The following is a 20,751-nucleotide window of genomic DNA, read 5'->3' as shown; positions in this document are numbered from 1 at the left end:
CTTCGATTAATTTCTAAAAATATATTAAAGAAGCTTGTGTTAAAATTTGAGACTAATCGGTTTAGCCGTTTTCGTGTGATGTTGGTGACCGACTTTGAAAACACCATTGTGAGAAAAACGCGTTTAAAGTTTGAAAAGCACTTTACATAGGATTTTTTAGGACATTTTTTTGCGTGTAACTTCGAAAGTATTCACCGGAACGATATTAAATTTTCTGTGTGTATTCTTAAACAAAATAAAAAAAATCGATTTTTTTGAAAATTCCAACTGTATACTATATAACCCCTTAAGTGAAATTTATTTTGATTTTTCGTGTGCCTTTATCTAGTATGAGCTCGGCTTGTAAATTAATTAATTTCGGCAAGCATTTTCTTTTATTATTATTTTGGATTTCTGTAGGCTTCACTTGGAGTTTAATTCATTTTAACATGAAACTTTTCTTATATTGGCGAATTTTTTTAATTGCTTCTTTTTATATTGGTTTATTTTTATTTATTTTTTTCATCTGATTTTTATATATTTTTTTCATCCTTCTTATCGAGGAGTCATTTTGCGACTTACAAAGAGACTAAAAAAAATTGTTTAAATAAAAATTTGCCATCATATACTTATAAACGGGCCGATAGTTTTCACGTAATATAATTACTTATCTGAAAACTTGTTTCTCCGTTTTTATTGAAATTATAGTTAGTTTCTCACTTTATTAATATACCATCTGCAGTCATCCGTTTAAACAAATCGCATTTGTTGCATAGTCAGAAACTTATTTTTGTGGTTTGTACAGTAAACGCAATCTATTAGACAAAATATCTTTTATCTATCCTTATTTATGAATGGCAAATAGTGAGAAAAAGCAAAAGATTATCTTGAAAAAAATTTCAAATTCTTTAAAAATTAGGCCTCGGCCTGCCATCCCAGTGGTTGTGGGTTCGAATCCCACATAAAGCACGGTCCTCGCACTTTTTCAAATTTCCCAACTTTCCCTGTTTCTAAAAAAAAGAACCAAAGTGAAACTTTCAAGGCAGACAAAGAAAGAGGGAGAGACCCGAGAGAGAATCAGAGAGAGAGAGAGAGAAAGAGAGAGATAAAATATATATCTAAATAAATTCACAACATTTGCAGAGAATACAAATAGACAAAATTTTCAAAAATTAGAGCCGTGCGCGTATATAGCATCTAACACTATAACGTGCGTAGACAAGGTCCACGCATGCGAAATACTATCTATCCTATTCTAACAATATGTTGCTCTCTTTCGCTCTACTATAGTAATATGGCGTTAGTGCTGTACGTTTACGCATCACTCTCTTTCTCTCTCTAATATATACGTGGTTCTCTCTTGCTCCTCCAATACGAGTAACGTCGTATGACTTAGACTAGAGCCTTAGCGTAGGAGTGGGAGAAAAGACGAAGAACCGCTCAAAAGGACGACGTAAATAGCCTTAAGTGTTTCTAAGATATATAGCATTACCTTAGCTCTTTCTCTCCTTTTCCTCTACGTTATATCTTTTTTCTCTCTCGCGGAACGAAAATGCCCAAAACGTTGCATGGCCTTTGAAATTTTACTCTCCCACACACAGATGGCGCTCAAAGAAGTAAGAAGATGTTGTTCTTAAGCAACGAGCGGCAGGCAGGATACTCACCTGTCCTGTCAGATATCAAAATACATTAACGAAACAAACACAAGATGAGTTTTTTCAAGGCCCTATGCTCCCGAGAGGAATGAACAAAGAAACAAAAAAAAAAAAAAAACACTGCATAAGATGTTGTAGAAGCCAGGCCACTGTTTCGTGTTAACAAAATTGTTTGCCCTTTCTTTGCTCATGCAAAAAAACAATATTTCCAGTAAATTTTCCTTAGCCCATATACCCATAATATTTAATATAAGTGAAAGTATAATTAATATAATATAAAAATCAGTCGAAATAATTCAAAAATGCATCGATGGCACAGTTGCGCAGCGAGTCGTTTGTTAACTCAATTGTATTTTTGCAACGATGGCGCCCATCACTACCGATAGTCAAACAAAATGTAGAGAGATGCCACAGTAGAAGTATTACCGTATACAAACAAGTCAGCTGTTCTTTACTGCGTTCACCAGTTCTCTGTGACCACAATTTGTAAACAAAAAACAGCTGCTTGCGGTGACGCAATTCGTACCTTATACTCTTAAGTGTGTTTATGTACTTTTGAAAATTTAGATAAATTAAATTAAATTTATATTTTCAAAAATATTCAATTATGTGCTTTAAATTAATAAAATATGTGTATGTAATGTGTTTTAATTTATTTATGTAATGTAAAGCATTTTGCAGCTTAAAATTAAGTGCAGCCTCTGCGAAAATCATCATGCAAGTCCTTTGTAAATTCACTAAAAACTAAAAAATATTTTAAAATAACGTTACCATATCGATTGAATCAATAAAACTTTTTCAATATATCGAGCCATTACCGCCAAAATAATGTATCCCACACCATAATCGATTTTTGTTTTGTTATCGAAATCGATAGTTCAACATCATTTGCATCATCTGTCAAAATTTCATGGCTGTAGATTAAACCGTTATGATTTTATAACAAAAACAATTTTAATGTAAATGCATATGGTGACTTGTTTACATTTTCTTTGAACGCTTGTGTGGGATACAATTAAATTCTCTTTTAAAATAAATGAAACACAAAATATGTTTTTGTTTTCAATTATTGGATATTTTTACAGCTCCCCTGGTACCGTATAGCGATTCAGATGAATCTTTCGTTGATTTAAATGGTTTGGAAAATTTAAAAGAAGTCGAGGAGGAACCGTGTGTTGGGAAAGGGGGCTACAGAAAGCAAAAGAGAATACCTAAAAGGATGCAAAAAGTTAAGAAAAAAAATACGAGTGTTTTGCCCAACCCGTGCTTAAAGAAAAAATGTCCAAATTCGTGTCATGATAAAATTTCTGAAGATGAAAGAGTAAGAATAAATGAACATTTTTGGGGATTCGGCAACAAAATTAGACAGAAGACAGACAGTCTTCTTGTGTTAAACAAGTCGATATTAAAAGGCGATATGGAGAAAGTGACAGAAAAAAGTGGAGCTTTAATTATTTTATCAATATCAATAATAGCAGTTTTAAAGTTTGTCAACAATTTTTATTGAAAACGTTGAACATTTCACAAACGATTTTAATATCCGTAATAAAAAATAGAAGTTCGTATAAAACTTACCTTGAAAATATAAAAAAGCCAACTGCACACAACCAATCTGAGGAAACAAGCATACCGCTAGTAAAATCCTTTATAGAACAATTACCAGCGGTTCCTTCACATTATTGCAGGAATAAAAGTACAAAATTATATCTACCTCAAGAATTTCGAAACATAAAAACTGTATATCAGCATTATGTATATTAATAGGACTATGAATAAGTTCGTGCGGTTTTACAACAGATGGCGTAACTTGATTATTATTCCATCGATCCACATTTCCAGATAGTCCATCTTTATTGTGATAGCTGCGCAGGACAGAACAAAAACAGAGCTATGCTTGCGACATTAACCTATTTTGTTGAAAATTCTAATTTTGTGACTAATATAAAAATCACATACTTGTTGCCTGAACACACCATGATGCCTGTTGATTCGATACATAGTACAATTGAATCGTTTATTCGGAATAGGACTATTTGGGCTCCAAGTGAGTGGTACACCATAATATCAAATGCAAGAACTAACCCAAGAAAATATAATTGTGCTGAATTAACTAACAGTGATTTTAAAGACTGGAAGACATTTTCACAGGCGTTACCTTCAAATTCAGTGAAAATTCAATTTACAAAATTACGCTCTGTTACATTGGAAACTAATATTCCAAATATTACTCTTAAATATGTAATATATATTTTTTTGTATGTATACTTTTATTTGCAATCTATCTTGACGACAATAAGCAAATGCTATAATTTTTTGTAATCTTAACCTAGGTACTTAACAGAAATGGTTACTTTGTTAACAGAAAACTTTAAATATATGAATTACATTACTTTATTTTTGCTTTATCGAATATACTAAGAAATGTATACATTTATTTTTTTTTAATCAAATGTAATTTAATTTTAAGGACTAAGTAAAAATATTAAATAAAAACAAAACGGGAATTCACTTCCTTAAAATAAATTTTTGTGTAACCCACACACTTTTTTAATAATAGGTTGCCAGAAGGAAAGCAAAAAAAATGTATCCCACAAAAACAACCCTTATGATGCAAATATCTATTTAAAATTATTAAAATTAAATGTATTACACAAAAAAATATTTACATTATAAATTTTAAAATAATGGCTTTATTCAAACTGATTTAATTAAAAAAAAACCTTCCCCTATAAAATTTCGAGTTTGTGGGATACATTTTTTCGGCGGTTATGGCTCGATATGTGCTGTAGTGTTTTTTATTTCAATTAAAATTAATTATTTCGCTTATTGTTGTTGTAGCAGCATAAACATTCCCTATATTCACATACGGGGAATGCTGCTGGAGTGACAGTCCTTGGCCGGATATAAATCCGGATCGTTTCGGTAACGTAGAACCGACTGTCGTGGAAACGTGGATATTTAGCTTATTCGCATTGTTTGGAGTGGCAATTCGTTGAAGGTTCTCATCATTGCTGGAGTGAGTTTTCATAAGCCACCTCGGTGAGGCGTTTTACCCATCAAAACTCCCCCTCCTTACTTATACATATCTTCCTCCCTGCCTGAGAGTTCAGTTTGTGGCAAATATGTAGCGCCAGGCATTACAATGGAGGTAGAAATTTGTTGATAAATCGCAAAACTTTTCATGTGTTTTCGGTATGAGATGTACAAGCCGATTTATGATCGTGTACGAGTATGCCGAGCTATTTCTAGTTGGCATTTTTCCTAAAGTACGTATGTACTTAAGATTACTCGTTTGTACTAATATTTACAAGATAATTTCGCCGGCCTGCATTTGCGTTACATTAAATCTTATTCACCCAAACGATAAGATTAGGAAATGAAACTGCTGATAACTAACTAGTGGGGAACACTGTTATTCACAATACATATGTATGTCTTTATTAAAAGAATTTAATTTTATGCTTTTTGAATTCTCAATGTACAATTGTCAAATAGCAACTTAAATTACGTAAATAGATTATCTAACTCAATTTACTAACGTATAGGAAGTGAAGGATCCAGAGGGCATAAACAAAACGATGCCCTTTTCACAGAAATTCTCATTCATACATGAAATATCCACATTTTTGGGGTGGAAATTGAAAACTAACATCTACATACGCGAAAAATACTTACTCCTCCTTCTTTTCGGCAGCTGATTTCGGTTTATCTTCGATAGCTGGCTTCGCCTCCTTCTGCAGTGACGCGGGCGCAGCAGCTTCCAGTCTCTTTTTAGAAGCTTCTTCTTCCATCTCGCCTGAGAAACCAAATTCATTCACGCGTTTGTAGTCAACGCGATATTGCCAACGTTGATACAGGAATACGAAGAAGATAATGTCGTCACGGAAACAACCCAACCTATACATGGTGGGCATTTTGATCACAAAGGCAAATATGTCATCTATGAATGTATTTAGGAATTTGTAAGTCATCATACGCCAGGGTAAATGCGCCACTGACTTCAGTTTATAGTTGATAAACAATTGTGGCGTCATCATAATGAAGCCGAATGTCAGCAGGTAACCGTACAGCATATTCAGCACAAACGAATACCATCCTTTGTGCTCGTTATACACTAACGAGTACACGAAATAGCCTATCAGTAGTGGGAAGCAAGCCCATCCTAAGTATTTAAACGCTAGATTGTCATATTCTTTTGTGTTGCTATCCGCGTAAGAGCCCTTATCTTGGAAACTTATTTTTGGAAATATACCAAAAATTTTCTGATCTGTGTTATAGTCAATATCGACTACCTTGTGAATCTTCCAAATTTCGATGCCTAATCCAATGAAGCATGAAACACGTATCATAAAGTTGGTCTCATTGTCGAGCACGTATAGCAGTACGATTAACGACTGAAACACTCCGAAAAATACCGAACGCACAGAGAGACCTTCGAGAGATTTGCGATTGTTCCAAAACTGTATATCGTTTTTGAAGGCTAGCAGTTCGAATACCGAATGCAGTATAGATATAGCGATGGTAAGTCCAAGCAAATAGATATTTGTATCAAGCAGCGTCTCCTTCAAAGAATCTTGATCCTCATCCGACTCCTGCAGAGAATTGAGGTTGCGATAAAACGTATTTTTTATTGTACATTAAGACACAACTCACCTCTGGCCCACCGGACGCCATTAATTCGCCAAGCATATTGCCACCCCATTTGTTCTTCATTTGTTGCGCTGCATATAATTGCCATTTGAACATGCTCAAGGGTTGGAAAGTTAAATGCAAATCTAATTCTGGTGTCGTTTCATTAATAGGAAAATATTCGCGCTGCAAATTCCAATAATCATTAATAAATACAATCGGCAAGTACGTTCTGCCTCCATCCACGAATTTGACGTATTCATCCAGCGGAGGTGGTACGCTACCTGCTGCCCAATTCGTTTGATCCACCACCAAATTGATTGTCAAATTTGGATGCCAGTGAGAGGTGATGGTATCCTTAATATTAGCATGTTCCAACTCCATAGCCAATTTCTCTTTCTCACCAGCAAGCAGATTATAGTTTCGATTAACACGTATGCGCTTAAATTTATTTAGAATACGTTGCTGATGTCCCATCATACCACGTTTAGCATAATTTGGTGCATTTGGATTGGGACTCTCACCAGCATGTGTGACAAAAGCATGCAGATAGATGCTACCGTTGTTCATCAAGGACTTTGATGCTTTCAGCTTTAAATTATGTGTATAAATGCCATCGCGTTTTGGCCCAGATGTCCAGTCACCATATACGAGGTCTTCTTGCAGCCATATTAAATTCGAATGTTGGTTGAAATCTACCTCATCAGCATTTTCCGACAGCCAAAGATGCAGATCAAAGAGGGTACCATTTTCGAAATAATTCCAAGCGTTTACACGCGGAGCAGAACTTACAGATTTTTGCTGACTTGCATCTTCAGTGCTTGGTTGTGGACGACGAAAAAACGAACTTATAAAGTATATTATAAGTGCACGCAATATCAGTGACTTCGTCATGGCAAAGAACGACTCCATTTTTGTTGGTTGGGGTTGCTGCTGACCTTGTTGTTGTTGATCTGGGCTGTTGGGGTCGGCGACACCATCGGCTGCAGGCGCAACCTATACGGGTTTGGAATAATGTGATATAATTAATACACCATTTTTTTATTTTAAAGGGCTTCTTACCGCGCCGTTCCCTTGCGCAGCTTGCTGCGGCTGTGCGTCACTTGACATTTTTAATATAAATTTACCGTTTGAAGGCGGCACTTATTAGATATGTGTCAATGGCGGTTTGCCTCTGTTGTACAAGAGCGTAATAAATGTCTCCTTTAGATATCTTTAAACAAGTTTTTTACCACATGACCTTTTAAGTTAATTTTTTTAATCAATTTACACGGCTCAGAAAAAATGATGTGGAAAAAATTATGACTTTTATGATAGGCCAGTGCGTCCAACTTAATAAAACAAATGTTCTTTATAGAGTTGCCGCTAGTCTTATTTAGTAATTTATGTTGAATTTTTGGTATATTTGCGGGTTTGGAGACACGTGTAGCGGGTTTTCTTGGGTTATTCAGTTCAGAATCATGGCCAATTCTAAAGGGAACGATACGGTTCATTTTTATGGGGCGTTGATAGGTCATCTATGGTTGATCGTGCTCACACTCACCAACGTAAACGTACGCCCGTAGCAGCTGACACGAGAAACAACGATCTACGAAACTACGGAACGGGACGGTGGTGAGAATTCATTTACATGGGGCTTTAATTAGTTTCATCGTGTCAGCAGATACGGGCGTACGTCAACGTTGGTGAGTGTGAGCACCAAGATGGAAAACTTCAGTTGCTTATGTTGATGTATTTCTCATAAACTTCGATATTTGGAACAAAACAGCATCGAAGATGAAGTATAATGCACAGTTTTAAGAGAATGATATATAAACTGAAAATCTGCGTGTTATGGTTATTCAAGTGCTAATCAGTTCAAATGCCATCAATTAGCCGTTGTTGTTGTTATAACAGCATACACATACTCATGAATGTTTTGTGAATGCTGCTGACGTGACAGTTCGTGGCTGGATATCAATTGACAGATAACCTAGAACCGATTACCGTAAACGTTTATGCATAATGGCGTAGCATAAAAAATTTTCCGCGAAAAATCTCATACCATATAAAATTAATCTCTGAAAAAACAGCTTTTTAATTTAATTTATATAACTTCACGATATACATAATATATGTAGAAGGTGACGGCTTCTGTCATAATTTCGGTAGTAATGCTCCGGTCGACTAGAAGTTCTTTGCTAATGCTCGGACTACAGAGCACTTAGAATTTTGTTTAATTAGCTATGTATATCTATGTAAAAATTCAGCTAAAACAGCTGAATCAATACTGAATTTTTCAATTTTTCATTTTTGGCCTAGATACATGGGTAATTTGATATTAGTTGACCAAGCACTCGGGAATTTATAACAAAAAAAAAAAAAATACAAAGAAAGTATGGCACACAATTTTCAGGGGGAATTACCATGGTGAAAGGGATTTAAAAAGTATGGAAAACAGTAAGTCGTTAATCGGCTCTCAGCGTATTTGAAGGAATCAGCTCATTTGCAACATAACAGGGGTGGCAGTTTAATTTCGATCAAACTAAGGCGAATCAATTTAAGTAAACCAACTGATTTGTTTTTTCGCCATGATGACAATCCGTTGCATTCGCACCATCGTCGTGTGCTTCTAGATCCAACTGATTGCTGGCTGTTCAGCGTGGTTTATCCTTTTCGTTTTCTTTAGTCGTGACAAAAGCATTGCTGTTGGTCTAGTGCCAAAAATAATGATAGAATACAAGATTGCACCTTCGGAATTTGCTGTGAATGTTCAATGGAAAGAAAGTAAAATTACTGTTTGTGAAGAGTAAGAGTAAGCGAAAGCAATGGAAACTGAAAAGAAAGAAATTATGCACACATTAATAAACTCGGCACTTCATTTTTAATATGCTGTTTAATTAAAAATCCTCAAATACTAAATTAAAAAACTACCAAGCCATTAATTGAATATTCACAAGTAAGTAAATTCTCTTCCTTTAGTTTATTTATTTATTTTTTTGAAGCTATAATGTAAACCGGTTGTCAAAATCGCGAAAAGTAAAGTTTTTATTTTTGGAAGGTGTCACCTTTAGTTTCTGTATACCGTGTAGTGCGACGGAAAAGAAATTACCCTGATGTGGCAGGCGGAGTTTCTAAATTACGAATAAATTGTGGCCTTCCCAAACTCGAAATATCGAAAATTTATTGAAATTAGCTAGCAAACTAACGCGAAATAGTAAAACAAAACAAAATTAACAAACATTGAATAATAACCAGAAAAGTTAAGTTTTAGTAATAGAACCAAATTGAAATGAAAGGTATCGTAAACTCGAGTTTTTCTATTGCGCATTATTCACTTCCAGCGCCCAGTACATAAATGTGGGGGTTTTCGACAGCAGCACCATTCCTTTCGCCGGCTGTTTCCATTTGTTGACACTTCTTCTTTTTATTGCTGGAAATGGAAGAAATAAATAAATATAACCTTTGCTATAAAATAAATTAAAATCTCATTTTTGTCTCCCTTTTTTCCCATCCCCGATATTCACAGTAAACAATAATAATAAAAAGCAAGAACAAGATTAAGAGGAGCAGCTGCGAATCGCATTACTGCGAAGTGTGTAACGAATGCGCTTTGAAAACAGGATAATTAGCAAATTACTAAAGGAATTACATAGATAACGAATTACGTGTCCTGAGAACATATCTTAAATACCCCTATTCCTTTTGTGAAATCGATAACCGATAACTACACTAATACTTTGATTGGGCAGCACTGAGAGGGAAATGTCAAAAGATTTCCTGCCATATTAAAAATTTCCTCTTTGGTTTCTTTCTAAAATTTCTCTGCACGTTAATAGAGGTAAGCGTGGGTTTTGTGTAAAAATTTGTGGTTTTTGTGGTAATTTTCATCAAGAATTATTAAAAAAAATATTAATTTAGATATCAAAAGTAGTGAGTAAACTCGTGGTGTTAGATATTTGTAAATATCTTCCGAATGAAATTGAAAATGAAATGAATCAAATTCTAACCTAAAATTTACACGTCATATCTATGTTTCGAACAATGTGAAAACGCAGATGCTTATAACGATTTGTTTTTTTTTTTCTTTAGGAAGACGGCAAAATGCAGATTTTTGTCAAAACACTCACCGGTAAGACCATCACTTTGGAGGTCGAGCCCTCTGACACCATCGAAAATGTCAAGGCTAAGATCCAGGATAAAGAGGGTATCCCACCAGATCAACAACGTTTGATCTTCGCTGGCAAGCAATTGGAGGATGGTCGCACCTTGTCCGACTACAACATCCAGAAGGAGTCAACCCTTCACTTGGTGTTGCGTCTACGTGGTGGTATCATTGAACCTTCATTGCGTATCTTGGCTCAAAAATACAATTGCGATAAGATGATCTGCCGCAAGTGCTACGCTCGTCTGCATCCACGTGCGACCAACTGCCGCAAGAAGAAGTGTGGACACACCAACAACTTGCGTCCCAAGAAGAAGTTGAAGTAGATTACTGGCATCTGGATATGTGGACGAAGGCGAAGAGTGTTGGGAATGTGTGTGTGAAGATAGCATTCCCTTTTTTCTTTTTTTCGTATGTGTATCCCAGCATTAAATGAATTGAAATGAAAATTGTAATGCGAATTTTTTTGAAATAAAAAATGTATGATAATTATTTGTTTTCTATCGTGAAAGCTGCAAAATAGGGGATTGTATTTTATTGTGAAGCACAGATATGCATTGGGAGGATTCTATTGAAACACTCAGTTTATGACAAGATTTATATTTCATTAAACATATATTGGTTTATAATAGGATAAAGAATTGTTCTGATTTATAAATAGTACTGCAAAAATGTTTAGATGGGGTTGTATGCAACAATTAATGTGTTTTTCAGGATGTGTGGATGTTTCTTAGTTGTTCTAGTTGTAGCAACATAAATATGCGGGGAATCCTGCTAAAGTGACAGTCTCTGGCAGGATATGAATCCAGGGTGTTCCGGTTACGTAGAACCGACTGTCCGATAGGAATGACTTGCGTTTCCACGACAGTCGGTTCTACGTTACCGAAACGACCCGGATTTATATCCGGCCAAGGACTGTCACTCCAACAGCATTCACCGTATGTAAGTATGGGGAATGTTTATGCTGCTACAACAACAACAACAACAGGAATGACTTGAGTTTTTCCCAACAAAGAATTGCCGCCCCAGTAAACTAGTCCGGTCTGGTGCGTTCAACCTCACTGCTTTGTTGGTTTTTGTTGTTGTTATATCAGCATAAACATTCCTCATACATATACGTGAATTGCTGCTAGGTTACATCCCTTGGCTGGATATAAATCTGGGTTACGTAGAACTAACTGCCGTGTGAACTGTCAATGTTTATGTGGGTTAAACCCAGCGTCTACAGCTGCAATGCCATGCTATGCGTGTGTACACCTTTTTAATGGATATTAAGTATAGTTGCGTAAATATACAAACATAGTTTATGCCTGTATGCATGTATTTGCTACTTCTAGAGCTTTAATTTTGTCAATACCTGACATTCGTACTTTTCAAATATAATTTCGTTAGGGCAATGGGCAAATCATACTCGCGCCCCTCTTTACACTCACCAGACGGCGCTCATGCCATTTGTGAAATCATTGATAGAGTTGAGAGCAAACGTTAGTTGAATTTCAATACTCACCACCTATCTCGCTTGCACTTTAGGTGAAAGCCAATTGTCGCGAAATTCCGTTGCAATTATTGTGAAAATGCATTTACTAATTTTTGAAATCAAGTAAGCAGGGTTTTTGTTATGAATTTATGGATCGCAATATATTGGCATAAATCAATTTGATATTAAATTTATGATTGTAGGTCGTCAGACCTCAGGCTGGTATTTTTGTATATGTGAAAGTGTATACTCATATTTGGTCTTCAATTTGTTAACGGACAAAAATTTGATTTTTCCGATGCTCTCTATAACTGTATTATTTTATTTTTGTGGGTGGGAGTACTCTAGATATGCATTCGTATGTATGTATGTATCTATGTAAGTACGTATTGCATGTGCCTATGGAAATAAGTGCATACATACATATGTACATATGTATATACATATGTAGACTTTTACAATTTTTTCCTCACACAAATTTAGAAATATTTTAGTTAATAAAAATAAAAAATAAAATGCATTAGTTTTATATCACAAATTAAGGGGTTTCAATTTAAGTGCTTTTACGCATACAACTTTTTTAATTAAATTTTTGCTTTTATTTTAACTTTTTTTAACATTCAATTATTTTGCAAAATTTATTTAATATAAGGCCAATTAAATTATGTTCAACTTTCAATACCGTAGAATAAATCCATGGGCAGATGTGTATGTATGTATGCCCATATGTATGTACCTAAATGCTTCCTCGCAATTCTTTAGCTTTTTAGCCTGCTAGTACGAGTATTGGTAAACCATGTCTATGTGTAGGTGTTAAAGCTTGTCTAAAAGAATATTTGTGAATTTCAGAATTTCACAACGAGCCCTAAAACGAGATATGGTGCAATTTGCAATTGGCGAAATGTTTGTATTATAAAAGTTGGATTATCACAGCGATGGGACAGTGCAAATTCAACTATGAAAAGCAAAGTTATTAAATAGTTCGTTACGAAAAAAAAGTAAAAGTGAGTACTGCTAAGGCATTAGAAGTAATAATTATAGTGAAATAAAAAGCTTTGAATTATTATATTGTAATTAAAAAAAAAAAAATAAATTAAAATAAAAAAAACAAAAAAAGAACAAAAAAAAAAAAATTAAATAAATTAAAATTTACTTTGAAACTAAAATTCAAAAATTTTTACAACTTTCAAATCCACTTAAGTGAGTTACGTAATCTTGAAAAAAAGAATGAAAAAAGCTGAAAATCAAAAAATTTAAAAGTGATGTAGTTAATTAAATTAATGAAGGAGAATTTTTTTATTCAAAAAATGTTCATAAAAAATACAAAAAAAAATTCGAAATTTATGTCTTTTTGTTTAATTTGTTTAATTTAAGCGGTTTTTTATTAAAAAAAAAAAACGAAAAAAACAGGAAAAACAAAATAAATTAAAGTGGTAAAAATTTAATTCAAAATCAAAATTCAAAAACCAAAATTATTATATGAATTTTTGAAAGTTTCAAATCTACTTAAGTGAGTTACATAATCTGAAAAAAAAGAAAAAAGTTTAAAATTATGTAATTAATTAAATTAATGAAACAAAAAATTCTCATAAAATATACCAAAAAAATTAGGTATTTGACCTTTATGTTTAATTCAAGCGGTTTTTTGTTGAAAAAACTTTCTTAAAAAATACAAAAATTTAGAAATTAATTACTTGAAGTTCAAATGTAATTAATTAAATTAATGAAGGTGCATTTTTATTCAAAAAAATTTCATAAAAAAATACCAAAAAATGTAGAAATGAATTTAAATGACTTGATGTTTAGTTCAAGCGGTTTTTTGTTGAAAAAATTTTCATAAAAAAATAAATAGGCAAAAATCTTGAAAATAGTGACTTGAAGTTCAAATGTAATTATTTAAATGAATGAAGGCGTTTTTTTATCCAAAAAAAAAATTCATAAAAAAATACCAAAAACTTTAGAAATGAATTTAAATAACTTGGTGCTTAATTCAAAGGAATTTTGTTGAAAAAAATTTTCATAAAAAAAAATAAATTGGCAAAAATCTAGAAATTAATTACTTGAAGTTCAAATGTAATTATTTAAATGAATGAAGGCGTTGTTTTTATTCAAAAAAATTTCGTAAAAAATACCAAAAAATGTAGAAATGAATTTAAATGACTTGATATTAATGCAAGCGTTTTTTTATTGAAACAAATTTTCATAAAAATATAAATAGGCAAAAGTCTTGAAAATAATGACTTGAACTTTAAATATAATTAATTAAATTAATCAATTCGTTTTTTTTATTAAAAAAATTTTCGCAAAAAATATCAAAAAAAGAAAATGAATTTAAATAACTTGGAGCTTAATTCAAGTGGTTTTTTGATGAAAAAATTTTCATAAAAAAATAAATAGCAAAAATCTTGAAATTAATTACTTGAAGTTCAAATGTAATTATTTAAATGAATGAAGGCGTTGTTTTTATTCAAAAAAATTTCGTAAAAAATACCGAAAAATGTAGAAATGAATTTAAATGACTTGATATTTAATGCAAGCGTTTTTTTGTTGAAACAAATTTTCATAAAAATATAAATAGGCAAAAGTCTTGAAAATAATGACTTGAACTTTAAATATAATTAATTAAATTAATCAAGGCGTTTTTTTTATTAAAAAAATTTTCGCAAAAAATATCAAAAAAAGAAAATGAATTTAAATAACTTGGAGCTTAATTCAAGTGGTTTTTTGATGAAAAAATTTTCATAAAAAAATAAGTTGGCGAAAATCTAGAAATTAATTACTTGAAGTTCAAATGTAATTATTTAAATGAATGAAGGCGTTTTTTTATCCAAAAAAAATTCATAAAAAAATACCAAAAACTTTAGAAATGAATTTAAATAACTTGGTGCTTAATTCAAAGGAATTTTGTTGAAAAAATTTTCATAAAAAAAAAAATAAATTGGCAAAAATCTAGAAATTAATTACTTGAAGTTCAAATGTAATTATTTAAATGAATGAAGGCGTTGTTTTTATTCAAAAAAAATTTCGTAAAAAATACCAAAAAATGTAGAAATGAATTTAAATGACTTGATATTAATGCAAGCGTTTTTTTATTGAAACAAATTTTCATAAAAATATAAATAGGCAAAAGTCTTGAAAATAATGACTTGAACTTTAAATATAATTAATTAAATTAATCAAGGCGTTTTTTTTATTAAAAAAATTTTCGTAAAAAGTATCAAAAAAAGAAAATGAATTTAAATAACTTGGTGCTTAATTCAAAGGAATTTTGTTGGAAAAATTTTAATAAAAAAATAAGTTGGCGAAAATCTAGAAATTAATTACTTGAAGTTCAAATGTAATTAATTGAATTAATGAAAGTGTTTTTTTTATTAAAAAAATTTTCGTAAAAAATACCAAAAAATTTAGAAATGAATTTAAATGACTTGATGTTTAGTTCAAGCGGTTTTTTGTTGAAGCAAATTTTCATAAAAATATAAATAGGAAAAAATCTTGAAAATAATGACTTGAAGTTCAAATTCAATTAATTAAATTAATGAAGGCGTTTTTTTACCCAAAAAAAATTTCTTAAAAAAAATACCAAAAAATTTAGAAATTAAATTAAATAACTTGGTGCTTAATTCAAAGGAATTTTGTTGAAAAAATGTTCATAAAAAAATAAATAGCAAAAATCTTGAAATTATTGACTTGAAGTTCAATTTTTATAAATATTCATTATATAGTATTAATTCACTGTAATAAAATTACAAAATGTGCCATTATACTCTGTGAAATTACTTGATTACTCATGGTTTCTCTAACTTCTTCTTCAAAATTTTTTCCTAAATTTCTAATTTTCTAATATCTCATAATTCTTTTTTCCTCAGCAAAAGCATCTAAAATGAAAAACAAACGAATCGAACCCAATCTCGTCATTCTGGCTGAAAAATACAATGTCAAAAAGATGGTATGTCGTAAGTGCTACGCCCGTCTGCCGCCTAAGGCCACCAACTGTCGCAAGAAGAATTGCCACTCAACTGATCTGCGCCCTAAAAAGGAGTTGAAAGACTTGAAAGGTTAATAAAAAAATTTCGTGTGTGTTTTTATCGATATAGGTATTTATATTTGACCTGAATATAAATATATATCCACCTGAATACAAGCAGTAATTTTAATTTTTTATATATAATTCTTATTGTACAATTAATTTTATACAGAGAAAAAATAAATAAATAATAAAATAAAGGGTGTCACTTGTGACACTCGAAATAATTTAATGGTTCTGATTAATAGAAAGGGGGAAATTAACCGCCGAGCTGGCCTTTTAAATAATATATAAAATACCAAAGGGTTGCTTCCCTACAAGACAGCTGACTATCATATAAGAACTCATACTATCATCATCACTATCCTCATCCAACTACACATTTTCGTTCTAGCCATGAGAAAGTTTTGATAGTCTCCCCTTGTCGGTGTGATTCTATCTCTCTTTTACCAATAGCAATTTCTTATAACTGAAAAATATATCTACTATGCTCTTAAGGCAAGGCAACTAATCATTTTCATTCTTACTCCTCATTGTCGTCATCACAAAATTCTCAGCACTAAAAATCATTCTTCTCATTTTTGTTCTCAAAAGGTAATCAGCACTGATGGGTCAAACTACTCATTTTCGTATTATCAAAAAGTAATCATCACAAACTTCTCATTTTCGTAAAAAGTCATCAGACTGAGGAGTTATTGTCATCATAAAATGTTTTATTTAGAAATTATAAAATTTATATATTTGGTTTTCATAAGAAAACTTTTACATACCAATACGGTTTTTTAACTCACGAATTTTTAAGTTTTAGCAAAGCCACATTATAAGCATACAAATGAGTTGCATTGACCCCTAAAGTACAGTACACTTATATGAAATTCCTATAGGTAAAAGAGGGATAGAATTCACACCGAACAGGGGAAAATAATAGCAAATGAAATATTTGATTTCCCCATTAAAAAATGTTGTATATGCCCTTCTGATAATACGCATGGATTAGAGACTAATAAAATATGATACTTGTAAATGTGTTGGAATTTTTGTCGAAAGTGATCAGCACTGTCTTATAGGGTTTGTATATATAGTAAATATACTCCCACATAAGTATGCAGGCATGCTTACCCTGTAGAAAAATCTTGTAGGTGGGAGTTGCAAGTTATATTGCTCTTCCTCTGCTCTTCCCAGTACACCAACTCGATCTAAATGGGCTTAAGAAAATCCAAATGATGTTTGGTATGCGCGAACTTAGGCCTTTAGTTCTAGGTTTGGCGAGAGAAGCTATTTCTTTCGCCTCCTTGCTAAGGCACGCGCACACAAAGGCTCGCACTCTAGATGCAAATGTCTCGAGAGCCTCTAAGGTTATGTCACTAAAGCGAAAAGAGACTGTGAAGAGGAATGAAACTATAAGCTGAAACTGTGAATATGATTTCTGAGTCTTCAGCGAGTTGCTGAAACACCTGTCAGCAAACTTAAATTTTTCTTAGAAAGCATAATAAATTTATGTGGCGGCTGCCGTAGCCGAATGGGTCGGTGCGTGATTACCATTCGGAATTCACAGAGAGGTCGTTGGTTCGAGTCTCGGTGAAAGCAAAATTTCTAATAGCGGTCGCCCCTCGGCAAGCAATGGCAAACCTCCGAGTGTATTTCTGCCATGAAAAAGCTCCTCATAAAAATATCTGCCGTTCGGAATCGGCTTGAAACTGTAGGCCCCTCCATTTGTGGAACAACACCAAGACGCACACCACAAATAGGAGGAGGAGCTCGGCCAAACACCTAACAGAAGTGTACGCGCCAATTATTTATTATTTTTTTTTTTTTAAGGGTGGTTAAGTTTCAAGGGCCGGTGTTGATTTTAAATAAAATGCAACTTTTTTAGGAAATTTTTGTTATTTCTCTTTATTATGATAATATTGGTATGGCTTAATTACGTACGGAACTAAATATCGGCTAAACGGCCGTTGCGGCCTCGGCGGCACACCGCCATCCAATGGTCCATATTTTCGATGACGCTGAGGCATAATTGAGGTTCTATGCCGTTAATGTGCCGAATTATCTCATCCTTTAGCTCTTGAATTGTTGCTGACTTATCGATGTACACCTTTTCTTTCAAATAACCCCGAAGAAAGAAGTCCAACAGTGTCGTTGACGTTTAGGTTTGGTTTACATTCAACATCGGCCCTTGAAATTTAACCAGTCTTTATAATATTTTCTTACTGTAATCTCCCAGCAAGTAGCTTCTTTGCTTAGCGTTCTCCTATTGTTTGGATCCAGTATGCAACTCCTAGTAGTTCCTCTTCTCTGCTCTTCTTTGAGGTGAGTGTGTCTAATCACGCCTAAGAAGAGTGGTATCCGGTCATTTTCCCGAATCGAATTTCCCGAATGCCGCTGGCCCGAATGTCTAAAATTCCGAATAACCAAAATCCCGAATGCCATTTTCCCGAATGCCAGTTTCACGAATGGCTATGTCCCCGAAAAATAAAATTTTTTTTTATTAGTAATAAAGGATTTACTGCAATAAATTTTTGTAAAAGTGAACATATACATATTTGTAAACCAATTAGAGCACAATATTATAAGAAATTGCTTTTAAATAGTCCAATACTCTGTTTTCTCTTCTATAATTATCGTAGGAAGCTGTGATCGCTTGGATTCTGCTTTGAAGCTGATACCATTTCTTCTTTGGTGCAGCTCTTACCGATCTCCCTAAACTTAACTCCGCAATAACACACTCTGTATCGGCTTGCTCTTTTTGTATTTCTGTCAGAAGGGAGTACAAACAGAAGTTAAAAAGTAGAATGACAGTTGCATTCGTTTCTATGGTAACATTATTCTTCTGTTGGAACCATTTATGCGTCAATTATTTAAAAATATTCGGTAAATTAGTTATTCGGGAAATTGGTTTTCGGGAAAATGGATTCGGGAAACTGGCATTCGGGAAAATGGCATTCGGGATTTTGGTTATTCGGAATTTTAGACATTCGGGCCAGCGGCATTCGGGAAATTCGATTCGGGAAAATGACCGGGAATCAAGAAGAGTTCAGGCGTCATTAATGCTATTGTTGCAAGTTCTCTTGCCAAGCTATGGTATTCTCGTTCGCCTTGAGACTTGATACCATGCGGAGCTCGGTAGTAATATTCGCCGCTAGGGCATTAAGTTTCTCGAACAAACGAGGATTTCTTCTCACATAAGAAATATCCTCCAGTTTAGCTAACAAAATGGAGAAAATGATATGGAAGTTTACCTATCAGCTCTGCTAGCTTTCTCTAGAACCAGTTTTAATACCTTCTGTGGATGCCAAGAAATTTTTGCACCAGTTTGGGGTAGACATTTGGGCTTATCTCTACAGAATAGAGTTGTTCCACCTTTACATTTGTGGGTCTCGTCGTTACTAGTTTGCTTTCATTCTCTTTAATGGTATCTCATATGAACAACGGGTGTATTATTTTGTGGATAACTCCTAGCTAGTGTTTAAATGCATAAACTTTGCACAACAATTAAATGAGTATTTAGCTCATGGCTTTGATGTTTTTACTGCTGCAACTTCGGTCTTGGCCAACTCGTTTGGCTGCGGAGTCTAGCATCAGAACAAAAAAGGAAGTTTTGGTTTTAAAATATAATGTCGCACATCATCCACCTTTGGAGACTTATGGGCATTTTTAAAGACATTAGATGTTGATCATGAGGCGCGCGCGAACAAGTTGGTATTTTCGCGGATAGTCGAATAGTCTGCAAGCGCTTAAAAAACAATCGTTCCAGCAATCACTGTATAGCTCTGTTTCAAGCCAAGTTCTTAGAGTTTGAGTTCTCCAATGTTCATGTGGTGTGGCCTTCGGGCCATTCTGGTATGCCAATTAATGAAAAGGCGGATCAAATTGCAAAAGAAGCAGCAGATAATGACACTGTCATCGAAGTTGAATATACTGTCTGGGAAGCTTTGGGAATGATTCGCAGTAGCATTTTCTTTGAACGGTTCGATGGATTTCTGTCATATATAAGTAACTGACCAAACCTTTTTGCACAAATTTTCACAAAGTTACCAGCAAAGACTGGTTAAAAAATTGTAAATTCGATGTTAAAGATATAAAACTTATCAATAGAATATTGGTTGGCCTCACTCACGATGGCAGTTACTTACACATGATTCGTGCCATCGACTCGGAGTTCGTGAGTTCGGAGAGGTAAAATCTTATTCACACCAAGTTTTTCATTGTGCCAGTCTGAATCCAATAAGAAGTGAATTTAAACTATTCGATTATGGTACTATAAAGGCTCCAAATCAGTGTTATCACATGCAAATGAAAAGTACCCAGTTTAATTGCTTTCGTTTATCAAAGAAGCTAACATTGAGTTTTGGCATTGCACTGAGCAAAAAGTACCTAATAAAATTAATAAGATTGTCTTCATGAGCAGTTTTTGGACTCAGGGGTAGTCAAAACGTGTGAGACGAAAAAAATATCATGTGAAATTCTCTTTGGTGTGATTAAGAAATTCTTATTGATATTATTATTAAGTGCAAATTCTCCTTAATTTTGCAGCAATTCTTTTTGAACGTGTTATTTATACGAGAATCTTCTCATTTCCTTTCAAAATTTTTGAGAAAAAATGAAAAGAGAGAAAACTTCTAATTTTTTGAAGGCCTTTTTATGAATATTTTTATAAAGAAAACGAATTAATTAGATTTTTCAAACTTAACTGTCGGTGTGCAAAACTCAAAATGTTTTGTTTCGTATTTTCTAGTAATTGGCATACATGAATCTATGTATGTGCGTATGTAAATATATTCATGCCAGTGAAATGCTTACTTATGTAGCACAACATAACAGTTTCTTGCATTCCTATTTTATT

At 33.2% G+C, this 20,751-nt stretch overlaps 2 protein-coding genes across 2 annotated transcripts; one reads left to right on the top strand and one right to left on the bottom strand.

Annotated features, from left to right (window-relative positions):
• Positions 1 to 5,027: 5,027 nt before the first annotated feature.
• LOC129248030 (putative lipid scramblase CLPTM1) lies at positions 5,028 to 7,599 on the bottom strand. Its single transcript, XM_054887438.1, has 3 exons — positions 7,326 to 7,599; positions 6,288 to 7,259; positions 5,028 to 6,226 (listed from the first exon to the last, which is right to left on the bottom strand). Exons 1-3 carry the CDS (start codon positions 7,371 to 7,373, stop codon positions 5,306 to 5,308), a joined length of 1,941 nt encoding a protein of 646 aa, XP_054743413.1. The 5' UTR covers positions 7,374 to 7,599; the 3' UTR covers positions 5,028 to 5,305.
• A 2,381-nt stretch (positions 7,600 to 9,980) lies between these two features.
• LOC129248537 (ubiquitin-60S ribosomal protein L40) lies at positions 9,981 to 10,896 on the top strand. The gene is made up of 2 exons (XM_054888125.1): positions 9,981 to 10,083; positions 10,335 to 10,896. Exon 2 carries the CDS (start codon positions 10,347 to 10,349, stop codon positions 10,731 to 10,733), a length of 387 nt encoding a protein of 128 aa, XP_054744100.1. The 5' UTR covers positions 9,981 to 10,083; positions 10,335 to 10,346; the 3' UTR covers positions 10,734 to 10,896.
• Positions 10,897 to 20,751: the final 9,855 nt, after the last annotated feature.

Source organism: Anastrepha obliqua, chromosome 5 (genome assembly GCF_027943255.1).
Source record: "Anastrepha obliqua isolate idAnaObli1 chromosome 5, idAnaObli1_1.0, whole genome shotgun sequence".
NCBI classification, from domain to species: domain Eukaryota; kingdom Metazoa; phylum Arthropoda; class Insecta; order Diptera; family Tephritidae; genus Anastrepha; species Anastrepha obliqua.
The sequence above is the reverse complement of the archived record's forward strand: the minus strand, read 5'-3'. Positions and strand labels throughout refer to the sequence as shown.

Coding starts and splice junctions, on each gene's coding strand:
- LOC129248030 (XM_054887438.1), bottom strand. CDS start 7,373: ATGTCAAGTGACGCACAGCCGCAGCAAGCTGCGCAAGGGAACGGCGCG. Junction 7,260..7,325: donor CTGCGCAAGGGAACGGCGCG/GTAAGAAGCCCT, acceptor AAACCCGTATAG/GTTGCGCCTGCAGCCGATGG. Junction 6,227..6,287: donor TGGCGTCCGGTGGGCCAGAG/GTGAGTTGTGTC, acceptor AATTCTCTGCAG/GAGTCGGATGAGGATCAAGA.
- LOC129248537 (XM_054888125.1), top strand. CDS start 10,347: ATGCAGATTTTTGTCAAAACACTCACCGGTAAGACCATCACTTTGGAG.